This window comes from Megalops cyprinoides, chromosome 20, assembly GCF_013368585.1.
Source record: "Megalops cyprinoides isolate fMegCyp1 chromosome 20, fMegCyp1.pri, whole genome shotgun sequence".
NCBI classification, from domain to species: Eukaryota; Metazoa; Chordata; class Actinopteri; order Elopiformes; family Megalopidae; genus Megalops; species Megalops cyprinoides.
The window spans coordinates 22,700,371-22,726,225 of record NC_050602.1 but is presented as its reverse complement, the minus strand read 5'-3'; the positions used below and the strand labels follow the sequence as shown (position 1 = coordinate 22,726,225).

The following is a 25,855-nucleotide window of genomic DNA, read 5'->3' as shown; positions in this document are numbered from 1 at the left end:
TGCACTCTAACCAACCTCTTGGCCTTCTACAATCCCAACCAGCTTCCATATACTACCTTAGATAAAGATCCTAATTAAATCCTGTCCACAGCAGGCATCCTGATCTTTGCATAGATTCAACTGAGGGTGATTAATGAGTAGATACCTAGTCATTCTGGTAATACCCTTTCTGTAGCGGAGATAACGCACATGATTTCTCCTGTGGGTCAAGTAAAGGGACACAAGGGAAATTAAAAAAGTGTGGTTCTCAAATTTCCCACAGTTGGGTTTGATACCTGTTTAGCGTGGGTCCGGACTGTCACTAAAAAAGAAGGAGTTACATGTCATGGGTGCTGTGCATTTACAGTATATGTGTACGGTAAGTGCTTGTTAATTTCGTCCCTCCAACACACTGTAACCATGATTACTGTCTTCCTTTACCTACTGCTGCTTATCACCCACCTTGCGTATTTTCTGAATCATGCTCCCTTCGGTGTTCATTTACCGCTATTTAATGTAGCGTGACTGAGACCTTCATAACACTCTAGGACTGAATAAAGACAACATGCTCTCACTGCAGTCTGTGGTTTAAATGAGCTGTCATGGGAACTTTACATTTATCCTGTGTTTCAGCAGGGAGAGAGTTGGGAGGCTACGGTAGGAGGGGGGATACACCGGGGATGGGGGGGGGAGGCAGCGGAAATCACGATTTCTGCTATCCACAGCAACTGGCATCATCCCTCAAGTAATAATCTAAGCCAGGCACAAATTCGTATCACATACCGATGTGTCATCCTCAGCCAAGCGCCCTCAGCACCTCTGGCTTCCCCATGAAATGTTTTACTCTGACAAGGACTGAAGCACCGGTATGCCTGAGGACTGAGCTGAAAATGCAACAGGTACAGAGGATGATGCCTCGCAAATTTCACCTGCGAGCCCTTTCACTGGGAGAGGATGGGCTGCCCTCTTAACGTCATGAGTGTTCATCTGGCACAGATTCAAGCTAATCTTTTCCTCGTGCTCTATCCAACCCCCCCCCCCACTACAAATCTGGAGGAAACAGAGAACAACAACACCCGGTACATCCGGTGGTCTGATATACCCTCCCCTCGGTTTGAGTGATGCCACACTTCTGTATGCAACCCCTGATTTATGGGGGTCGGAATTTTTCCCGTTGGGACGCAAGGTGACTTGCGTTTAGATCAGTTCAAAGTCTCAGATTAATGCCTTCCAAAGATTAAAAAGAGGGATGCCCATAAATGAGGGGAGGGTTACGTTTATCTCATAAGTCAACAATGCCTGTGTACCGTCAAACCAATCCCTCCTGCAGACACAGCCAATCATCCTTCTGTGCACTGATAATGCAAGTGACATTTTGAGAATTGCTTATTTGTCACTAAAAGGGAGCTGATATCATTTGTGGAAGTGAACATCAATAAGTGTCAGAGCCGGTGAGACATATCGGTCCTCCTGTTACGTGGACTTGAAAGGAAAGTTAAAAATGTGAGCAGAGCCATTACCTGCTCGTCGAATTCAGAGGACCCGTCCGCTAAGCTGGAGGTTTCCACCAGCAGGCTGAGGTCGAGTTCACTGGGGCCTGGAGAAGAAGAATAAGACACATCAGCTAAATAGCTCCAACACTTCTCAGAGAAAGAGAACTGCCACTTTCTGGTCAAAACTTTTTGATTTGCATCTGGCCTACTTTTTCTTCATGTTATGAAGGTTATAAAATTCTGAATACCCGTGACTGATTTGAAACAGTGTCTATAAACACATATTTTCCACATAACTTAGGCATTAACTACCTGTTTTTAGCTGCTTAGCTGTTTTTAGGCCAGCGAGGACAGAGAGAAATGTTTGAAACATTGGTAGTGGCTAATGTAGCTGGTTGTTGAAATAATTTATTTAAAAGAGCTTTTGCATTACTAGCATTAAGTATTTATTTGACAAACACTCTCATCCAGAATGACTCTAACAGCCATAATGGCTCGAAAGAAACACCAAGAACATGAGATACAGAAGAGCCAGGACCACATTAAAAGAGCAACAAGCTGAAAAACTTATAAAAATGTGCACATAAAACGGTAAATGCATTACAATGCATGCAGTTCCTAACAATAATCAATAAACGAAATGTAACTACAAACATGACTACATCATACTAATGCGTACGCAGCCTAGAAAATATCTAAAAGAACAATTTTACTTTGTATTTTATTGTGTTATTGTATTGTATGTTGTGCCAAAGAATGATCTATAAGAGAAGCATTACCTTATATCACAGTACTGTACTGTACTGTACTTATAAAACAATGTAAAAGATACATTACACTATATCACTTGGTTTTGGGACTGGCTAGGACAGGAGTTTTTGTACACAGGCCCAGTGCTAAGGGGATGTTTAAGGGTGCATTGCACCCCCAGATGGATCTCAGTGCACCCTCAGTTGTCTCCTTATATCCCGATGTCCACATAGTATTTATGACTTTTTGTGCAACCCCGTGGATTGCAAATTCCACCCCTCTATGTTATCTCCTGGCGCCGAGCCTGTTCGCACATCGCGTAAGAAGATGGTGAATTGTTCTGTATCTTCAGATGGTTGCACTGAGCCCAGACAACCACTAGGGGACAGGGAGCAGTGGAACTTCCCAGAGAATGGATGTTGCAGGGCAGACAGCTGGTGCAGGGATGCAAGGTCTGACAGACTGAGAGGTGAAAAGAGCTTTGCCCTTGTCTGGCAATAAGTACAGTGGATCTATCTTTTAGAGACTGAGTTTATATTAGCGAAAGAACATCCGAGCAGAGATATCTGCCTGCAGAAATCTGTGAGTCAAAGGGTAAAAGGAGAGACACAGTTGAGTTTTATCACTGTAAAACTGGTAGGGAAAAGGATGGGTGGAAATAAGCAATGCAGCTGATTTGGTATGAGGTGAAGAGGGGCCACACATGGATCCCTGGGGAACACTCGTGAGGGGAGTTGAGGAAAATAAAGACAGAAACTCTTGGTAAGAACGATCTTGGAGGTGGGAAGACAACAAGCTCAGGGCAGCGCCTGGAATTCCAATCCAAGTCAGGGTAGGCAGGAGGATTTGGTAGCTGTCGCGTACTTATGGGACCTCATAGCAGCTCCAAAATAGATACTGTGTTTAAAAAGATGGCAAGATATGTTCTCCCAAATTCTTAAGTGTAAACAAAGAATAACATAAAACTTGAAGCCAAAAGAAACAATCAACAATCATCTGAATCATGTTTACCTCTTTCCTGTTACTTAGGATACTGAAAACAAGAAAAGTGACCTTTCCTTTTCAGATTACCTGATACTGGGAAATGGAAAATAAACAGTCAGCTTTTTCACCAGGGATGGACTGTGAGTATGAGACTGATCTGAAATACATATGTGCCTCCATAACTGAAAAGTGTGCTTTTTGAATGTTTGACATCCTGTTAACCCTGGCCCCGGCAACACAAGCATTTTTTAAGATTGTGTTAAGGACTAAAACACATCCACGCTTCACATGGCTCAAAGAATGGTTATTTTACTCTGCTCTGAGGCTGCTTTTTTTTTTACAACTGTATTGGCTGGATGTTCAGAGGACCTTTGAGAGTCCTCCACTATCCCATAATGATCAGAAAACTGAGCCTGATGAAAAAACAGGAAGTATAATGTCGCTAACTCACTGTAAACCCTCTGCATCTAATCGCATAAAACAGAAAAAAAAAATTTACTTGGCACTGCTACTGTGTGTGACAGTGTCTGTTTACATGTTACACCAGTTAATTGACAACACACAGATACCTTAGCCTGGTAATGCTAATGAGTCAAAAAGCTGCTTTTGAACAGGATTGTGGGATTGTGTTATGTATAGCATGGACTAGAGGCCAGTGAAGAAGTTTATTGGATGAGGTGGATCTGCATCAGATATAAGTCACATTGTGCCCCCCCCCCCCCATTCCTCCCAGCACACGGGAAGCAGACCCTTGGAGAGATGTTGCGAGATGACGAGGTGAGCGTCCCCTACATCAGCAGAGAGAACTTCGAGAAGACTGATTCAGCACTATGCCAGGGCCAATTCCGCTGTGTGCCGACAGCAGCAGTCTTGACACTAGCAGCGTGCACAAATGCCGCTGGTCTAGCTCACAAAGGAGCCATGCCTGTCACTGCTGCTCTCTCTGACTGTCCTCAGACAGACCCCCCCGCCCCCACACACCCCCCCCCCCACGCCCCCGCCCGGCCACTTACTCTCTCCCGCCCACCGCCCTCCCCCAGAGATTCCAGCTCTCCCTGAGATAAACAGACCCAGCAGCAGGCTACAGAAGTAATCTCCCCAGCACTGGCCAAAGGAAATGCTGAACGACCCCTACTGACCCTCCCCCCGCATGACAATTTCTCTATGACAAATAGTGTATGAGGATGATATTCTGTGACCGGCAGGGAAATTAAAAAAGTTGGCAGTGGGCTGGCGAGCCGCTGGTGACGCCGCACCTGTGACCGCGTGGAACAAAGCCACCCTCTCCATTACTGTTAGACTGATTTATATGCTTGCATATGGCTTCTTCTGTGCAGACGAGGGACACTGGAAATAGCCTCAGAAAAAAGCAATTGTGAGGTATCGTTTAGCGGGCCGCTGGTGCCTCATTCAGGTTAAGTGGATTTTACAGCACTGCCAAGGCAAATAGGGGGGGTTAATGGTACTGGGTATCGCTGAGAGGATGTAAGCCAATTCACAGACTCCTTGCGCTGAAACCATACGATTTCCCAGCGCCAGCAAATTCACAGAACAACGGGCACACGCCAGAGATGGTCAGCTGTTGAAAGCTTCACCTCTTGGAGTTAATGAACAATTTTAAACGGTGCCAAGCTGACGGCTCACTACTGAATTGACAGGCATATGCATGTGTGACCTTGTTAGCTTGATTGATTTGAAAGGCACCGAGAAATGATGGACCCAAGATTTAATACATTCTGTTGACGATGACCAGTGCTGGCACTGAAACTCCCTGAGTTCTGGAATTCTCCGCCATATCCTATCAGATCCTGTGAAACCTTAGTAACATATAAAACACCTCTCTAGACCCATGTCTTTAAAACAGGCTTACTTTTAACAAGATTTTTTTTTTACTGCTCTGTCTTTGTAGATCTACTCATGCTTCCACAGGCAAATCTCACATCAGCTCATCTGTTGATGCGCTCTAACAAGGTGGTGGGTGTGACGGCCGAACCTGTAATGATCTCCCAGCTGTCATCCTGTTTCGAAACCCGGTGCACGTAGGAGACTGTTCCACTCGCCCGCTCGGCGCTGCTCTCTGAAATAAACGCTTTCCATCTCATACAGGATATAAGCAGTGGGGGCTGCTCTGTAGAGCTACGCGCCTTTGTGAGGAATGGGAACATATTAATATCTTTTACAGTAAAACCAGCGGGAGGCATGGCTCTATGGTCCAGGTCTTTTGTGTGTGCTATTCAGGCTATATTTGTACCTATAAGGTCCTGAGTGAGGTGGGGACATACATTAAACCATGCTGTGCCATCAACACATCTGACTGGATATTCAGAGTACGTCTCCGGCTTCTTAAAGCGTGGCACTGGGGACGCGCTTGATGTTTAATCAGGCAAAGCGTATTGATGGACGACTCTGATCCCTTTGTTGACTGTCTCCCGTAAGGATGAAACTGAATCTGTGGTTTCCGTAATCAGGGAGTGATTTGCATTTGATTCCGTTTCAGGTGTTTGCACCGCACAGGTGCTGCGCTGCTCCGGTTGTGTGTATTAGGCCAGGAGTGAGGTCATTCCTGACAAATGGCCACCGGGACAAACAGACAGCATGCGACCGATGTCTAAAAGGCAGGGTTTGCACAATACCCCTCCGCTGGCTGTGGCATTCCCACAGGGGTGAGACGGAACAGAAGAACAACTCTGAAATATTCCCAAATTCTAGAGTACACCAAAAGTTGCTGACAAGCTTATGCACTGACTGACGGATGTACCCGCAGGATCAGAGGATCTGAAAAACCAACCTGACCTGCATTTGATTGACAGGTACATTGCAGTGCACTTACATTACCAGCAATGCCTTTAAACAGAGAAGGTCACTTGGTTTGCTTGCAATAACATACTGTAGCTGAATGATCCTTACTAATTCCCTTAATTGCCTTAATTGCATGTTGTGGTGGTGTTATATTTCTCTATCACAACACTGTGTGCCATTTGAACGTATCCCTTGATTATTTGACTGCGTGGACCGATTTATTTTACAGTTACTGGTGCCCACAGGCAAGATCAGTTAATCTATGCAGATGTCGCACTGTGCGAATGCTCAAGAAAACACACCCGTTTTTGCCTGCTACCATTTAATGCACTCATCCTTCCAAGCTTGACTGATATCCTATTACAGGACGGTTTACCCTTTTAAATTGAAAGTGTTGTCTCTGTAATGATTAAACTGCCTTTTTTTTTTACCAAACTGAAGCTCTGTCTTATCATTTTAAATGGTTGTATGTGATATGAGGAAAAAGAACACTACCACACAAGGCACAACTGAGAGAAATGGGTTTGCCTGCCAGTGGTTACATAGCAAATTGCTATTAATCAAGCAATACAAACAGAAACGGGCTGAGAGCAATGTTCAATTTCAAGGTAAAATTTCTCTCTCGTCTATCTTGAGCTCACAACATGCTACTGATTCCCAGCACCCCAGGGCACTTGGTTTTCTGTTCAAATATAATCCAGAGGTGGCAGGCGGGCTCAAGGCTTTCAGGCTGTGGCTAGTGATTTTGAGCTTTGGTCAAGAGTACATCTAGAGACATGTTTGTTAAATGTGACCTGATTTACATGTCCAACCACCTTTGGCTCATGAGTTGTATGTGCATTTTCTAAAAATGTTTTGGTGGCCATGTGAGGTTGTAGTGCTGGCTACCAAAAGGTAACACACAATCACACCCTTCCAGACCAAATTTATGCCGAGTCTGTGACAGCTATGATATCATTTTGGCAAGGTGAAAAACAGAAGGAAAAAAAGGAAAACCTCAACAAAAACTACTGTCTTTCATTCCCTTTGGCTTGGAAGTCTAAAAAAATCAGAAAAAAAAGAATAAAAAGGAATATAACCCAGCGCTTTCACAAGGGCTTGAAAGCCTAATAAGGATATGTTACAGAATTTAGTCACACAGTTGCAACTGAAGTGATATTCACCCTCTCTGCTCCACAGCAAGAAGATAATGGATTTTTTTTCATGCAGCAGATGTTTCAACAAACAAATTTATGCCAACTGAACTTTACGACTGGCAAAGATTTTGCATTTGGATATTAAACGCATTCTTATCTTCCCTACTAATCCACTGGGACTCATATCTGTCATCTCTCTCTAAGGGCACACATGCTAGACTCCTCTGGGCGCACGTGACTCCAATCCCTGGCTGAGTCAGACTTTAGCCCAAGGCAATAGGTTTGCGCATGTGCATACATTATTATCATCTGTTAAACGCTCACACTCAGAGCCCAATAGAAGAGACCCTGGGTCTGCCAGCAGGAATGCATATTAATAAGCACAATTAGACTGGCTATGCAGCAAAAACACTGCACAACAGCCTGTCTATGCACACTCTTACACGTGTCTTTAAATTAATGCATGCTGTCCTGGACATTTGCAGTCCACTACAACATTAGGACAGATTAGTGAAACTCATATAAGATCTCTCAAAAGCTGCACTTACCATTAAGACTGTCAGCAATAAGACCACTCCACGCTGTGTTGTTGACTATGTGAGTGGCTTTTATTCTTTCGTGGACATCACATGCCCATCAGAAACACGTGGATCTGTGTGTGTGTCTGTGCTTAGAATTTTTGTATTATTATTTCAATTATTACAAGACCATATTCAATTAAGAGGTGGGGGATCTTCTCAGGGTAGTGATTGTGATGCCATCACAAAAACAAAGCCAGGATTTAATTTTACATCCGACCAACAGAGCAGCCAGAAAGACACTCTCCAGATTACAGAGTTGGGGCACTCTGCCCCCCAGCTTCCGCTGTAATGTTTTCTGTTTTCCCCCCACGCCAGTCATGGGGGGCGGGGGGGGGGGGTCTGCTACGGCCGAGCATCCGCGGCGGCCCACCGCGCTGTGCATCATCCGATTTCATCATTCTGGGACGCCAGCCCACCCACACTGCAGGTGTCAAACCTGTCACCACCGCCGATTCCAATCTGCCACTGATCCGGGGATTGTCACCGCTCTGTACGCGCTGTAGGCTGTGCTCCAGACACGGCTCAATGCTCCGCTTATGAGAAATGTCAGCATCAGACAAACACCGGCTCAACACAGTTTAATGACTGACAGACTGAGATGTACCCAGGTATTACGTGGCTGTATGTGGAGCATGATATGGCACATGTATGTCTGACATGGAATCAGGCTCTGACCTGTATGTCTTAGGTGGAAAATATACAAGGGCTTAAACCCCAAAACATTATGGTCAGCCACTTTCCAGGTACAGTGAAAAAGCATAGGGCTCTGAATAACACTGAGAACCACTGCCTATGACCTTCCATGTGACCTGACTTTTCAAGTCTGTAGTTTGTTTCCAACTAAAATGGAACCTGGGCTGCATCCATGACTGCTGTGGCAGTGAAATGTTATGAAGGTAAACCCAGGACGGTAACTGAAGACTGCCACTTCCACCAGAACTCCTGTCAGTGACGTCACGATAATCTCGACCACAGCACCATCATATCTTTTTTTTTTTGGGGGCGATTCGTTCAGCAGATTTGCCATCAAAACGAATTATACTGTCATTAAGACACCGATGGGAGATGGAAAACGACTGTGCGATTTGTTATCATTAATGACTCAAAGCGCCACAGGCATGTGACTGAAATGAGTCCCAGGTGATTCAATTAAAAGGGCACCGCAACTTGACCTGTGTCAAATTACACTGTCAGTAAAATTCACACTGCTTGCAGAGCAGGGACTATAACCGAGCTGAAGGTTTCTGCTGAAAACAGACTAATTAAAGCATGTGTGCAGGACACCCTCAGCATTTGCAGATTTGCCATCCGGGTATTCAAATACATGCTTCAGGCAGTACTACCTGTTCCTAGCTTCAGTCTCTGTTTCCAGGTCAACGAGCGTCACGCCAACACTTACACCGTAACATTTACGAGATATGTTTTTTTAACCTGTTCATTGCACTGTTCTGTTCCATTAAATGTGTTTTTCTGCGTGCTGGGAACAAAGTCTCCTTTGTACATGATTGATGCACATGATTGATGTCTGTACAGTCCAGTATTTACAGATATCTTCAGTCTCAAGTACATTTTATAAGGAATCTTTACAGAATCTTTGTAGAAGGTTTTCCTGTGCAGGCAGTTAAAGTGAAATTATGGCATGAGAATTGCGGTGAAAATCAAACAAACCTTGATCAAAACTACGAAAGCCAAACACTGATGATGTTCCAGGTCCATGATATCATTCTGATATGAATGAAAGTATGCTTTCACATAATCGTACCTTTTGGTTTCTTGGTCTACTAACTGAGGAACCCATATGAATTTTTGGAGTGCATGCTCAGTTTTCTGAGCATCTGAATGTCAGAATACAATACAAATGATTTGGCCACTCCACCAACTGTGGAGTCATCAAATGTGGAGTTATCAGAAAATTTAGCTGATAACCACACTCCTTCGTGAACCATTTCAGTATCTTATCTGTACCATCAAATGAGGGGATGCTGAGATATTTGTGGAAAAACAAACAGTTCATATTGATTTCTTCTGAAGTTCACCTGATTAATAAGAATATTGTGTAGAAGTAAAAATTGAAAATGAGGATGAGGAAGAATTAGGAGATGAAGATTTTTCTGAACCGATATCCTTGTGCCTGCAATCACTTTACTCTGAATCACTGTTGCCGAGACTACAGACCCCCTGCAACCATTCCTTTTTACACTTCATTTGCCAGTGAAAACTGGAATAAATTCTCCACAGCTCCCCTCTAAATCACTTCTGCAGTCAGAGGTAGGCAATTAGCTCCAAAAATGACACCCTTTGCTTTCCTCATGGGTTCAAGCAGCTTATATCACATACTTGTGTATCTTCTAAAATCTTGCATTTTCTTTGCCCTGCGTGGGTGAGGTTCCAGGTCTGAGAATTGGCTGTTGCAGGTCTAACATTTACACTAACCTGAATCCAATGCCCAATTCTCCCCTTGCTGTATTTTTTCCCAAGCTCCCCGTCTCCAAAAAAACTACATCCTTTGCTTTCCTTATGGGTTCCAGGAGCTCATATTATGTACTTGCATATCTTCTAAAATCTTGCCTTTTTTGCCCTGTGTGGGTGAGGTTCCAGGTCTGACAATTGGCTGTTGCAGGTCTCACATTTACACTAACCTAAATCCAATGCCCAATTCTCCCCTTGCTGTATTTTTTTCCCAGCCTCCCTCTCTCTCTCCCTACACAGTGCACTGCTGCTGCCGCTGCTGCTGCCAGCCTCTTGTAAACGAGCCCGAAGACGGGCGCATTAGCACCTCCAGGGCATCTGCCCTTGAGCCCGGCCGCCTTGCGCGTCCTCTCAGACGCCACGCCGGCATTATCATGGAGAGGCGAACTTCGCACCTGCTGAACCGGTAAAATGCGGAGAGAGGATGCAGGGGCTTTCCTTTTTGCCGGCATTTTCAATGACTTTTCAGCCATAGCAAGCCGGCTGCATTTTTCTCAAGGCAAATGCACAGTGTGTTCCTCTACCATTTGTCATAGCTAAACAATGTATTGTTACAGACGTGGAGTGCACATGTTTTGACACTCTTCAGCACATGCATTAGTTCTGTTTAATGCATCTGACAGCCTGCCTGCTGCTGAGGTCTCTGCAGGTTGGTAAACTCACCAGCAATTGGTTCTTTGGTGGGAAAGAGCTTGTTGTCAACGGTTACGCTGATATCATAGAAGACCTCCTCTTCATTTCTGTCTGCATCAAGCTGTGGGGACAAAAATACATTTTATCAGCCACAGTAGGTTGATTATTATTATCATAGCGTCAGTTTCCACTTTATGAATGACTTAGATATTGTGTACATTCGGTTGAAGTTCAAGGTCAAATTCAGGCAAGGTAACATACTGTATCTGAGAAACAGCAACAAGTCCTGTCTGTGGGAGGAATGCAAATTAATGTATTTCAGATGTAATAATCTTTACATGTCTCACAGTCATTGACCCATGATTACACCCTCATCATGAGATTCTGATGCAACCTTCACTGTCCCAGAATTTGACCAGGTTAACAATAAGACCAGATAACATGCGAAACACTTCATTAAACAATACTGAAGGATGTCATGTTATTAAAAAAAACAAAAAAAACAAAAACATCACGCTCATTGAATGGGGATTTCCACCTGTGCTGTTATTCAAACACCTAAAACAATACAAAGTTGACTGTTCTGTTCCACGAGAATGGAGTAACAGCACATCTGGGCTGTCAGCAAGCACCAGATGTGCTGTTACTCCATTCTCGTGCATCAGGACGCTGCCCTGCAAAACAAGGTAGTGGAAGCCCACCCCCCCACATCCCCACACCCACCCTTCAGGTTTCCATGGTAACAGACACAAAAGGGCCACAGCGGAGTTCAGTGGGGCTTTTCTTCGGGAGGGGCACTTCAAGCACAGGCATTGCCTATCTCACTGTGGAGGAAGGGCTTCCTCACCAGGTGTCTCTGAATCCTTTTCTGGTGTAAAGGATCCAATTAACAGCCTGTGCATATCTCATCACATATGCATCAAAGGCAACTCTCCGCTGACCTTCTCCTTGCACATGCATGACATTTAGCCTCATGTTTCTGCATCATTTATATTACACACTATAAAACAAAGCACCGTGCGGATGTTTTCGACAGTTAATTAAAATGACTGATTCGTCAAAAAAAAAAAAAAAAAAATGGAGGGCAATTTGAATAAATTCTATTACAAACACCTTTCTCCTTTTCTCCCACCCACCTTGTACATGTCAGAGGCTTGTGCAGATTTAATTGTCAAGTTTTGCACAGAATAAAAAGCTAATTTAAAATGACCTCTTCCAAAAGCCAAGGAGAATGGTATCAATTGCTCCAACATTTGCCCGGCGCTTAATAAGCAGTGTCACCACAACAATGATTATCTACACAATTAATGAAAACTAAGAACGTTTCACTCTGGGGCAAGGTGCGTGGAAACATTTGGCAGATAGGTAATGTGAAATAATTTTAATAATGATGTCCCTGGGTGCTGAGCTCCTTTCTCCAGAAAGTCAACATAAAAACACTCACAGGACTACCTGTACTACCAATGAGGGCTCTTTTTTAAAAAAAAACAAAGGCACATCCAAAATCCATGTTGCATGACAACTGTTGATGCAGGAAGGTGTGGACAAAAACACGTGATGTCAGACACTGCAGCTCCCATGCTAAGCTTGCGCAGTCTTGAGTTGGAGGAGGACACTTCATACGCAGCTTTGTGCAGTGAGAACTGCAGTCCCCGGATCGACCAGCAGGGGGTCGCCGATGAGCCAGGGAGAAGACTAAATCCCTCCCCTAATATCCTTCAGTGAAATAAGGCCAATTTGTTCTGCTGCTATGGACTTTAGCCATCGTTGGTTGATGACACATCTGGGATTGAACCTGGGCTGTAGTGCTCAACCTTGTGCGTGTGACAGCAGAAGTTTGCGGCAGTTGAGCCACTCAGGAGCCCCTTATGTGCCGTTTTCATTTGTTCAGAGAATTGCAGCGATACTCTGCCTCAGATCTGCAGTTATTTCTAAGTGTTTCGGTCCTCAACAGTCGATTGTGTGTCAGTTTACACTAAAAAAAAAGACAAGAACCAGCAGAAAGATATCAAAGGCACCCACCTTTGAAAGTGGGAGAGTGATAATGCAACGCAATCTCCCCACACCAGCGTGCTACCCTTACATACACACCTATTTCACTCAGGATACGGATGATGCATTCATGCTCCACTAAGCAGGATAATTCAAAACCACCTGCTGCTGATAAGGATTAACCCATCAAGCAAAAACTCTGATTACCAGAGACCAGTTGAATAAACGGCAGAGAGCCGTGTACTGTGCAGGAAATGCAGACATGTGAGCATGACAAAAGGGGAAATTACCACACCTAAATGCATGCTGGGAGAACCGAATGTGCTGCACCAAGAGCTATGAAAACATGCAGTCAGCAAAGTGATATGCCGGCATTCGAAATGTCTCAGTATGTTTCGGCTTCAAACCTATGGCCCACATGACGTGGTGATTACTACCTCACAAGCATGTGTTTATTACCTGAAAAATACTGTTTTCCTCATGGATTGAAGTTGAACACATAGTGGAAAAAAAATCATTATAATAACAATGGTTGCAACAGGAGACAAAACTAATGTTTTTACATATTACAAACAAAGCTTAATATTCCTCCAGCAAATAGCACTGTAAGTAATATGCAAACAGATAGTGGACAAACGTGTAGCAACACAGGGTTAAATCAGGCTAGACCATCTACCATTACTCATGGTCATTACCCATTCGAGTCAGTATGCCTGTGCTATAGTGTATTTACAACAGAGGCTTTAGGTAGCATACCTAATGAGCTACTGCGCTGAAGTGGTATTCCTCAGAAAGGTCCACTAAGAATAGAAGACTAATCTCTGAATGGACACTATGGTAGACCCAGCATATCTTATTACAGAGAAATGAATATAGTGGATCACTGGCTCTGAATAATGATCGCTGCTCCTGCGGCCCAGAATACGCCTTGCTGGCTGGAGTCTGCAATGCATAAAGCCTAATTGAATGCATGGATAAATCACAATTTGGAGACGTGGTGATTGTACTTAAGGTGGTGGGCTCTACTGTGCTGACTGGCAACCTAAAAATGAATGGGCCACACTCACTCCAGGTTAGACACAGAACAAATGTAAATAGGAGAATGACTCTGTTTATTCTATTAATCATGCCAGAGCCCAATCACTTCTGCTGCAGCAGCAGCTGATCAACTGCCCAGCTTTGTCGTACAATAATAAGCATTTCTCAAGCAAATCATCTACAATTCGGGGGGGGGGGGGGGGGGGGGAATCTGAAAAGAATATTAAGGATTTTGTAAATAAAGTGCTAAAAATGCTCAGACAGTAATCCCACTTTTAAAAGGTTGTCGTATCCATAGGTACTGTATTATTAAAATGTAATCTACTCTCATCAGAAACAAGTTTAACTTGATGATGTTTCGCCATAATTCAAACGGGCATTGCATCTGTATTGAATTGCTCAATAGTATCACGCTCCTTAGTGGTTTCTGCTGCCTGAGCTTCACAGACATATTCCTCTACTCAGGCTACAATTCAGTACTGCAGTATAATTACTACTAAGAATAACTCCTGTCATTAAAGAATTTTCCATAGAAGAGGGAATTAAGCTAATGGTCTCTACTATTTTGTTAAAAAAAAAATTAACGGTGAAAATCAAGGATGAAAATCTTTCTTTAATATATGATTACTTCAGAGAGGAGCTTAATCTTTTTTATTTCCAAGGCTTTTTTTTACACTATGATAAAACCTTTAAACACAATGCATTTCACCCCCTTAAAATGAACGGGCCTTCCCCTACTGTGAAGCAAGCTGGGAAGTGTTCTGCCGGGAAGAATTCTTCTTTGCAACACTGCCAGTTGCCGCTGCACTCCCAAGTCCCACATGCCCATTCACACCTGAGACTGAAATCTGGGCTGGCTGATACATATTTTTGATCCTCTTGGTTCATCTTCCCGCAGAGCCATTCCCCCTGAGTGACAGCACTTCAGAATTAAAGTTGTAAGGTAATTTTTGGAACCCGCGCAGTGCATCAGCTTGTTTAAAGGTGGCGCCGACAGCCAGAGTTAGTCTTCTCCTGTGCAGTTTGAAATTGCATGCAAGTTATTGTCCTTCAGTGTCCCTGTCTGGTCAGTAGTGTGGCATAGCGGTAGGGAGCAGGGCTTATAAACAAAAGGTTGCTGGTTTTAGTCCCTGCTGGGGCACTGCTGCTGTGCCCTTGGGCAAGATACTTAACCCAAAATTGACTCCATAGATATAAATGGATAACATGTAAAAGCTGTAACAATGAAAGTTGCTCTGGATAAGAACATCTGCTAAAATAAGTGACAGTAATGTAATAATGTCTGAGGGCTTTAGGTAGAAACTGTGTCCTGCTGTGTCCATATCAGCCTTGTCCCACCTGTTTGTGCTGCAGGAGACTAGCAGGTGGACGAGATACACAGATGGTGTCCATTTTGTTAATAATCTACAACACGCTATATCTCATGACTTTGATATGTTCAACGTTACTATTCATGACTGTGTGTAAAGTAGGCCTTTGTCTATTAAATGAATGCAGAGGTTTTTGTCAGAAGAAACTCTTGTCCTTGAAATGCTTTCAGGACAGCCAACCTGAAATCTGTACTGAACTTTCTGAATGTAATCCAATCAGTGGGTTTGAGAAAACAAAGGTCTGAAATGATAAAACCAATTAATTTGCCTCTTGCAAAACTATTCCAGATGCAGATGAGTTGGAGGAGTACATCAGAAACACTCCCTGTTTCTTTTCTTTCCTTTTTTTTTACATCAATCCCTAATGTCTGCAACATGTGGTTTCAGTTGAACAACTTTGTATTCATTAATTATTCCTGTCAAGAAAACCCAGTGACTTACCATAAAGGTAATGACATGCTCAAGGGGTTTGCATAAGAATGATAAATCGGTTCTCATTAGCTTTGGATTGATGATCACATCTGTTACCACTGAAGATGGAAACCTGGATTCCAATAAGAAACTGCTGCACAGCTCCTGCAGAAACTGCAGAATGCACCATGGGAGTATTTTTCCATACAAACCCTGGTAGTTTTATAAACTGTGTGTCCCTGCACAATCTCTCTGTCTGCCAGATCACCAAATGACACAGCTTCAGTCCCTGCAACGAAAATAACAATTAAAGTGTATTTCGATACTTTATGAGAGATTAAGATGGATTAAAAACAAATTAAAGGAAGCTTTGAGGGACCACAAGGGTCACCTCATGTGCAGGGATTTCATTTAGACAGGAGCATCAGTTAAGAAGTTGAAAGCTCTATTTAGTTTGCAGAAGGGTAAAAAAAAACTTCACAGGAGAAAATTTATTTTGCTGACTTTTAGAACATGATGGTTTCATTTGAAGCAACCACCAAAACCCAAAAGTGAATAAATATGAAATACATCCCTACTGAATAGTATTGAAATTATTTAATGTTATGGCCTACTTTATGCTACCGTACATAACACTGCAGTTTGTGGATCTTTCATTGGGATTCATTGGCAGAGATGACTTTATTTAAAACAAAGATGCAGTGAGAGATTACTTGGTTTGGGGTTGGGTGACTGGAGTAGGCCCCCCCCCCACAAAATCTTGGCTATTAGACATCTTATTCATTGCAATCATAGGGACATTAAACAAAATGAAAAATTCAAACAGAAGCTGAGAGTAACCAAAAACCCAGCACCAAAGGCCCTTGCAAGAATAAGACATATCCAGAACATTGTTTGTAATGATGTTAAGGTTGTAATGTTCAAATAGTAAAAATATGACCACCTTCCACAAAGCATAGCAGCATGCTGCTGTTCCTAGATTGTAGAAAGTTAAAAAAAAATCAAACTCTGTGTAATTAGGATCTTATAGGCTAGTACTTCACTTTGATACATCAGTGACCATTTATTGTGGTTAAGTCTAGCCTTGATTTTTTCCCCTTGTTTTTGTTTAAAACTCACTGGCCAGTGTCTTAACACTAGCTGACATTTATAAGGTTCTAACACATACTTAATGAAATAAACCAGACGAGTTTTACACAAAACTCAACAGATTTTGTGTCCTTGAAAATAGCTAAATTGAAATAACTGAATGTTAATCAATAACTGAATGTTATTGATTTTGCTGCCCATCTTACATTGTGCCTGAAAGTGGACACCTTGGAGCTCACAAATCTGTCAGAATGACCAGTTTGTATCATCAGGCATTTTGGGTAAGTGGTTTTTCTGTATGTCTGCTCTTCCTATTTAGCCAGGTGTTCAGCAACAGGTGTTTCTTCAAATTGGGTGAGGGATGTTGCTGGAACCTTGATCTCTCTCAAGGATTTCAACAGAGCATCCAGTCCCAGAACTTTAACCATGGATTTCTGCACTGGCACAAACACGGACAGCCTATGGAACGTTACTTTATCTCAGCAGACGGTAGGGGATGGAGACTATCAAGCAATACAAATGACATACAGTACAATACCATAACTGAAAGAGTGATATGTTAACCTGATCTGCAGACCTCGTTGATAAAGCTGATCTCCTATTTCAGACCAAAGAAACGCAATCATGATTAGCGCAGACAAGACGTGACCAACAGGTACTGAAACCTAGCTCTATCTCCTCAAACAAAAAACTACGATTGCTTACAAAAACAAAGAACAGCACACAGAAATAAACGAGTATGAGGAAAAAAAAGACCCACTGTAACTCAGAGGTTCATAGTCTCGTTTAATGGGCTACGGCTACACGATTGTCCACTACTGTTATTTCAACATGCCATTTGCTGATAAAGAACGGCGTGATAATCTATTCTGCCGGCTTTCACGTTAGTGAAAACGCAGAAAGAGTGACATTTAATTAACTAACTAGACTTTCCGTTTTGTGCAAAGCAGACAGGATCCACCAGAGCAGCACTGATCAGACGTCAGACTATTTTTTTTTTTTTTGCCCTTTCTTGGAAGGAAAAATTAAAGTGTTCCATAACCCTTTCATGGTTTGTGCCAATAACAGAACATGAGCCGGTGGAGCATCTCCCTCTGCACGCAGCTGAGCAGGTTGGGGTTACATGGATTCCCCTTCTAGTTCTCCATGGATGTTGTGTTGTGACCCCCCAATAACATCCTGCATGCTATGCATTAAAACGGTGGCATCAGTTTGTTACAAATGCGTGGTGAACACCACCGCACACAATCTGAGAGGACACGCAGGGCATAAGTGACTGCACTGCAACTGTAGTGATGTAACTTCCTCTGTTTTTTTTTTTGTTTTTTCATGTGCCATCCCATGCAGAAACATCAGTTTCCATGGCGCCTCAAAGGCCTTCCCCCCTGTTCCCGTCGGCGGAACGGGCTGTGCGCTTGTTACAGCGGATGCATTGTGTCAGACACAGTCGGCTTCCTCCCGTTTCGTTTCTTCCGTCGCCTGCCCACCTCTTTTAAAGTCTATGCGTTACCTGTCACAGCGCCAGCATCAATGGTGCCTGCTGGCCTGGTGGCAGTGAAGTGTTTGACATGTTCTTTGCATGCACGGGTACCTCCTGAAGGTAAAAGGGAACCGTTTTAAAGGCTGGAAGTTTCTAGATGAATGGCAATTCACATTGCACATTGCAGTCAGCCGGATGAATGTGTTTTTTTTTTTTTCGTTTTAATCAAGTGGAACACTACCAAATTAACTTGAACGGAACCCAGATAAATAACATCTAAGTGGTGTGCAGTATTGACCGGGGAGATTGATTGCCCGTAATGCACTTTTCAGGAAATTAGCGCATTGAGTGTGTGTGTGTGCAAAGGCACGTTTCCACTGACCTACCTTCACTGTAAGTCAGCCATACCTGAGGCAAGCGGTAACAGCACAGCAAACCCCATCTGACATGTCTGTTAGCCTGATCTCCAGGCAAGACAAATGAATTTGTTTGTCCTATAATTTTATATGTCATCCACCTGTCAGGGCTCAAACCACAGCTTATTTCATTAGTGTTGATGCCATAAGGAGTTTGTTTATGTACATTGAATTACCTACTTCAACCCGGCAAGCAAAATTGTAATTATTTGGGAGCAGTATGAGGTAATGGTTCTTCTTAATACTTGTGCTGAGTGGTCAGATCATGATAACTTTGCAGAGAACTCTGTAATTGGAGGATTCATGCCAAGATATCGGACCATCTGGTGAGTCCATCAGATGTGGTTACGAGAAATAAAAAAAAAAAAACTGAAAAGCAACTACAAGAAGGCGAAAGACTTGAGTCTACAAAGTGGAGTTGACTGCACAATCTGGTAGATTTTATAATTTAATGAAGCGCACAGTAGTGTGTAGACGAGTGTGTACGTGAGATGAGTGAGTCCACCAACGATCAGAAAAAACAGTCCACGAGTCCAATCCCAGAGACTGCTATAGGCAAGGGTACACGTTCATCTCAGATTAGTGTGTGTTCCTTTAACAACACTTTACTCCTAGCTGGGTAGCATGGGGCTCACATCTCATCAATACTTCACGCCAGAAAATAAATAAACATTAACCTCCCCTGCTGCACGCTCGGTGTGCTCATAATCAGCTGCGACACCATGCGTGGTTAACACCCTCATTCTTCAGATGAATATACTGTAGCTGCAGTGAAAACGAGTCACAGGAGATTGGGTTCCTGGCTTGCACATTAATACAGTCAAGAGTGGAGGCTATGTATGTATGTATTCACCCCTAAGAATAATGTGATTGCATGATACATAGCCTCAACTTAAATAACTCGGCTACAGCGAACAGATGCGTGCTAACAAAAGGAAATGCTTGTTTTTGAGCAATATTTAACCCTGTAGCTACATCTGTAAAGGCAATGATTCATTCGGTCTTACCTGTCCTTGCTATGATATTGCATATGGTATTGTCATAGAACCCAGGATATGACTTGTGGGTTGATGGTTGGGTTTGAGTGTCATCGCTTCAGATTGTAAGAGGTCTGGTCTTACGGCTAGAAGAAGGACGGGTAGAGGGCACTCTGAAGTGGATATCAGAGGATATAGCTGGGAAAATATAGAAATGTCAGTGTTGCTATAATAATTTTTCTCCTCAATATTCTCTCAGCTTAGTTACTGTACTCAAAATAAAGGTGATGATCTCAGCAAAAACAGTTGAATCCAAACATTAATCAAATATGTTCAAAAGTACTTTATCTACTTTACCTGTGCCTCAAACCCATGGACATTTTCTTGCAAACTGTCTTTGAATAATCCAAACCATGCTTTGAACTGTCTTTGAGCTCCCTAGTCAGTGAGATGGTACTCAGTCTGAAGCCAAGGCAGAATGTTCTGGAATTGAGCTTCCAGGCTCAGCACTTCAGTAGCAGTGGCAATGGGCGACCTTCCATACCCAGGCAATTTCAACCACAAAATTGGCTTGCATTAGAAGTACACATATTGAGCAGTTAAGACATAAGTGCAAACATGTATGTACTATAGTTTTCATACAACACAGGAAGTCATACCACTTTAGACGCTGCTATTTTGTACCATAAATGTCTCCATATTATTTCATATTATACAGTGGTCCTCTATGCCAATTTCAGAAACCAAATGAATGCTTTGTTTTCTGATAATGCTATTGATGTGAATTAGAAAGCCATAAATTAAACCACACAAGACTTTTCAAGCTCCTACAGCACATGTCCACTGGGTTCTCTGTGACTTCTAAAAACAAATCAGAACATCTGAACGCCCCTGTTTTGGCTGCCCCGATTACAGATTCAGATTCAGGGCCAGAGGAGATCCCACGCAATTAATGTGGGGCCCGCAGCAACAACTGTCCAGACAAGAGCACTTTAAAATCAATCTTTAAACAACGGCGCAAATGAACTGAATCACATTCCAGGGAGAGGCTGTTCCTTAAGGTAATATGGCTAATAAGGGGTATCTCCCTGACTGAGACACGGCCCCTGTGGTAATTAAGCAGGACGATGCTGCCCTCACCACGCATCCTATTCTGTCCTCATTCCCCGTTAATTAGGCCAGCAGTGCTGTCACTAATTGAGCTTTTGCAACAGATCCCCCTGTCACAGCCGGGAAGGGCCACTAACGCGTCTCCGCTCTGCTTGGCAACTGCATAGCTTGTGCACTATCGTGACATCTTTGGCGACACACATTCACACAAGGCAAGGAGCTGATTGGATGATTCGACTCAGGTACATCCTCTTCCCTGCACAGAATGGGACCGGCACATAATCCACGCACAAATGTGATGCTTAATTCCGCTTCAAGAGGCACCAGGTGAGTTAAGGGATCTAAAAAGGGGTTGCAATGGGTGCAGTAATGTGGTTCTCTCAATGTTGAATGGCTCTCCAGTAATATATACATATATTTGACACCCATGATGACCCAAAACTGCTCTGATGTCAAGATATTCTGAGTCATCTACACGTAACGATCACGCCAATGCACTGTTCACTGAATGTTCGGTCACCTGAATTTACAGAACCTTTTTGGAGAAAACTGTGAAGCTGGAATTACTGAATAATAAAAAAAATAAATTAAATTGTACATGGGATTTAAAATAACTGTCTACAATAAACACACAGAGGTTCATAGGCACTGTTCATAGGCAGAGGTTTCAGAGCTGGTGGAACTCTCTCCCCATGACCTTTGGTGTCACAGCGGTTTATGCTGGTTGATCGTCTGCGAGATCTCTAACCTTTCTAATCCCAGCACTTAAAGGTTATTACAGTTAGACATACAGTCTGAATGGTAAGTAACTCACTACACCTGTCACTAGGAGAACTAATTAGATTAAAAATGGCATGAGGGAAGGTCACTCTGAGGTAAGCTGTCTTTCCAATAATTCTTATTAATGCAGATATGGGAATTCGCTTAGGAGTAGCATTAAAGTATGGGTTTGGTCCCAGAATAATAATGCTCTCTTTAAGTAAACAAGTTTGGGAACGGTGCATATATGGCCACACGGTACAAATTTTCTCAAAAGTAATTTCACATCATTGCAAAGACATTATCTTATTGCCGTATTACCTACAGTATCTCAGATGATACTTTTGACGAGAACACAAACAAGATGCTAGAGGAGATTAGCAACAAATGCTAATGCATTCATCTGCATAAAATGTAACAACCCAGCAAACATACAAAGCAACAGACTCATTATAATATTATTTAGGAGCCAAATTCATTATGATGTTATTTAGGCGCCTGGTAACATCGCGACATTTGTACCCATGCAGCAGGCAGTGTCATTTACAGAGCACATGTTAGCTGGCCTACTGTGCTGTTGTTTTAATGTCTTTCACGCCAACACAACACTGTAATAAATTAAAAAAAAATTCAAACTGCGACTGGGTTAGCAGATATTCCCAAGTTTGTGAAAGTGTTTTGGTTATTTTTTTGTCCTTTTCCTGTCCAATATAAGAACCTGTTCAGTGGTCTGATCTTATGAGTCACTGAACCACTTTTAAACATTCGTAGTACAGTGTCTCGCACTGTGGGGAGCTAATATTCCTGTTTAACATGTTGCTCTCATTTTCTGTTTTTCAGTAAGTGTTTTCGTGTTTTTTTTTTTTTTTTGTATTTCCCAAATGAGGCCACAATAAAATGGGAGAGATGCCACAGGAATTTTAATGGAATTAGTAGGTTATATGGTGCTTCCAAGAACACTGGAACCCCCAGGTTTGCAATACTTTTCAACAGTCGTTGAATAAAACAATACGCTGTAAAGAATGCTCTACATTAGCACTTAATAACGAACGCCAAGGTGAGAAAACATGGGGAACCACACTGACATGCAATGGATATGCACAGGAAACGTGCACTGAGCGACTGATTCATAATGAAACGCAGGCAACGGGATCAGCGACTGCACATCCAATCATGCGTGCAGGCATACCCATCTCCCTCTCAGCGGCACAGTGGCATCGCTAAACCAGGGCAGTGCCCGACTCCTTCCAGTACCACAGTGCAGTTGGCTAGTCAACACAAAGTACTGAAATAGCTCAGTTTCTTGAGTGAGGTTTTTTTTTCGCTCAAGCAATTCTGTGGTTCATTTTATATAATTCATCAGTGGTCAAATTTCCAGCGCAGGAAGTGTTTACCAAGCATAAATCACATCACTGGGTTTGATTCTGGATGGTGCTGCAGCAACAGAATTCAGTTGGCTCTGTGGCTTTTGTGGTCGAGACGCCAATATGGCACACAGATTGATTATATGTACCATATACATATTATGGATATCATATATAGACATGCACACCACCTACCCATGTACCCATGCATGCATCCACACATGTAACCACACACACACACGCACACACACACACACAGGTAGGTTCTGCAGTAAAGTCAAACTGAATTAATGCATAAACACATTACGTGGTTTGGGTCTGAGACTAGACAGTCCCTCGGTCAAGCAAAACAATCACGATTGGCCCTCGATTTGCATATTGTTGTTTCCTTTGCAGTGAGACCCCCGCCTGGAATACAAATGGTCCAGTTACCTCTATCACTGGGAGCTTCCTGTGAATTGAGTTCCCTGTTAATGGAGATTCTGTGGATGCAAACAGGAAGCTCTGTTTGGATGCATGGTGGAGGACGATGGAGGATACAGCCAAGGGCTATATTCAATGTGCAATCCCAACTGAATGATGCTTTGCCCTCTGACCTAAGAATATAAATAAAGGATTTTTTTTCTTTTGTTATTTTTAACAACCCCTGAGCTCATAATGATGTAGTAGAAATGACAAGGGCTGAATTTCCATAAACTAACATATGTTAAGGGCTATAGATAATGTGATTACATTGAATCCTGGTTCTAGTTGCATTTTAATGGCCCTAATACTTCAGGGCTTTTAAGGACAACATTGGTCATGACGTCACCGAAAGATAATATTCAGAATTTGAAAATGAATCACCATGGAGCCAGATGCTCTCAGCAAAGCAACACAACAAATCAAGACAAAACAAAACAAAACAAAAACTACTGGTACACCAGAGGACCTCACTGCTATCTGCCATATGTTCAGTCTTTCAATTATTTATGTGTCTCCCTTTTTTAGTTTTTCCAGTTAGTTTTTTAAAAAAGCAATAGAATGCCTAGAGCAAAAACAATAATGAAATGAATCTCATTTCTGAAACAGTGCCTCCTTGGTGGTGACATACTCGACTGGCGGACAGAATAGAATGCTGGCCATTATGTAACATTACAGACACGATATCAAACTCACATCTCTCGTCTGTGCGTAAAAGATCAGGACACTCAGTGGGTATGCTGCCCTGCTGTCCATAGGCTAAACATCCAAGTAAACATCATAAACTTTCATTTTTTTCGTGCAAGAGTGTGCTGTATTCAGCATATTGCATAAGAAACAAATCAGACAGCACTGCGCTTAGATGCGTTTGTCAAATGATAAGGACAATGCACAGCATGATTAGATTGAATCCGATCTAAGAGGATATATATAGTAGCCACACAAACAGTCTGTGGTTTGACAGATTTATTTAAGAATATGCTATACACCGTACAGTTTGTAATTGGATTTTATTTTTTCGCTGTGTATTACAGAGTGTTTTCGAGAGGTTGGATTGGTGGGTATTGCTGAGAGTCCATGAGTGGCGTGCTACAATGTATGGTAACAGAGCTGCATGACAGCTGATCTAATTTCCCTTTTTCAGTGCTCTACTTAGCAAAGACAGCCTGCAGTTGTTCCTTAAATGGGCCGATGCACTGCCCGCCCTGAGCTCAGAGGATGTTCTTCAGCAAGAACACAGACACAGGGGAAGTGTTCAGCTGGATGTCCCTAGGTTGTAAAGGCCTTCTACCGTGCTGAATTAGTGGTAGAGTCGGAACCCGCTCCCACTGACATTTCAGTTGTGTATGGGCACCACCATATCTACACCTCAGTAAATGCCTGCAATTAAATGAGAAAGGCAATTACAGATAAAAATCCAGTTGCGATCACATTTTAATTTGTTATAAACTGTCGTTATTGTAATATAATGGACATGAATGTGAGGATGTAACGAAAGTTAATAACCTCTTTGGGTAACACCCTTTTCTTTTGTAAAAAACTGTCAAACTCGCCCCTCATTGGCCCTGAATTGTAATATGGAGCATGTCAATTGGAGGCCATCATGTATTGTGAGCAAAATGAAGTAGCATTCCAAATATCGCAATTTCTAAACATGCAAGAGAACGTCTAATTCTTTATTTTACATTTGCAATTTTGCACTAGATATTGTCTAAATACATATGTTATTCCACTTGTTAATTATCATTAGGGCGTCACAGACATTCTTATACAAGGCCTTCCAGGCTGCCGGTTACTTTGGATGTTCGGCCATTTGTATCTGCCAATATAATGCTTCACTGAGTGTGTTTCTTATGTAAGCATGGGCAAAATCTTAAGCCATTGAAAGCTGTGAGACAATTACACCTCTGACAGTGGTCTACAAAATCAATGCAAGAAAGACATGTGGTGTGAAACATTACATTACTGTCATTTAGCAGATGCTCTTATCCAGAGTGACTTACATTTTTATCCATTTATACAGCTGAGGCGATTCTAGGTTAACTATCTTTCCCAAGCATTCAAAAGCAGTGTTCCAGCAGGGAATCAAACCAGCAAGCTTTTGGTTGCCACCCTGCTGCCCCTTACAGACAAGCCCCTCATACCATCACCCCTTCTCTAAGCTGTTGCGTGTCATCCACCTCTTATGAAAATTAAACCTCAAATGAAACCGTTTCTAAAATCTAGTTTTTCAACTCACCAGTTATTTCATAACCAGTTTACAGAAGTGGATTCACTCACACAGTACAAACAAGCAGACACATGAGTGCACATAAGGAATATTGCAACTGAACTAAAATACTTCTATAACAAGAATAATGGTGGATAAATGAGCACACTGTACTTAAAAGATCCATATTATAAGGATTAAATTTCATTTTGTGGCATCCTCCTAGCCGCGTAGAATTTTAATGCATTTAACGGAAAACAGGCTTTTATGTGCTAAGCTGATTCCAACACTTGAATTTTGCAGTGTTCCAAAAGATGTTGTGAAATGTAGATGAAATGGTCTTGGCTCTCTGAG

General features: G+C 42.5%; 1 protein-coding gene across 1 annotated transcript in view; it reads right to left on the bottom strand.

The window, feature by feature from the left end:
- Nucleotides 1-25,855, bottom strand: part of ak5 (adenylate kinase 5) — a 68,247-nt gene that overhangs the window by 20,189 nt on the left and 22,203 nt on the right. Inside the window, exons 7-8 of the mRNA XM_036554663.1 lie at nucleotides 10,855-10,945; nucleotides 1,500-1,576 (exon numbers count right to left, since the gene is read on the bottom strand). Coding sequence (XP_036410556.1) covers nucleotides 1,500-1,576; nucleotides 10,855-10,945 — 168 coding nt within the window. The remainder of the gene's footprint in view (nucleotides 1-1,499; nucleotides 1,577-10,854; nucleotides 10,946-25,855) is intronic.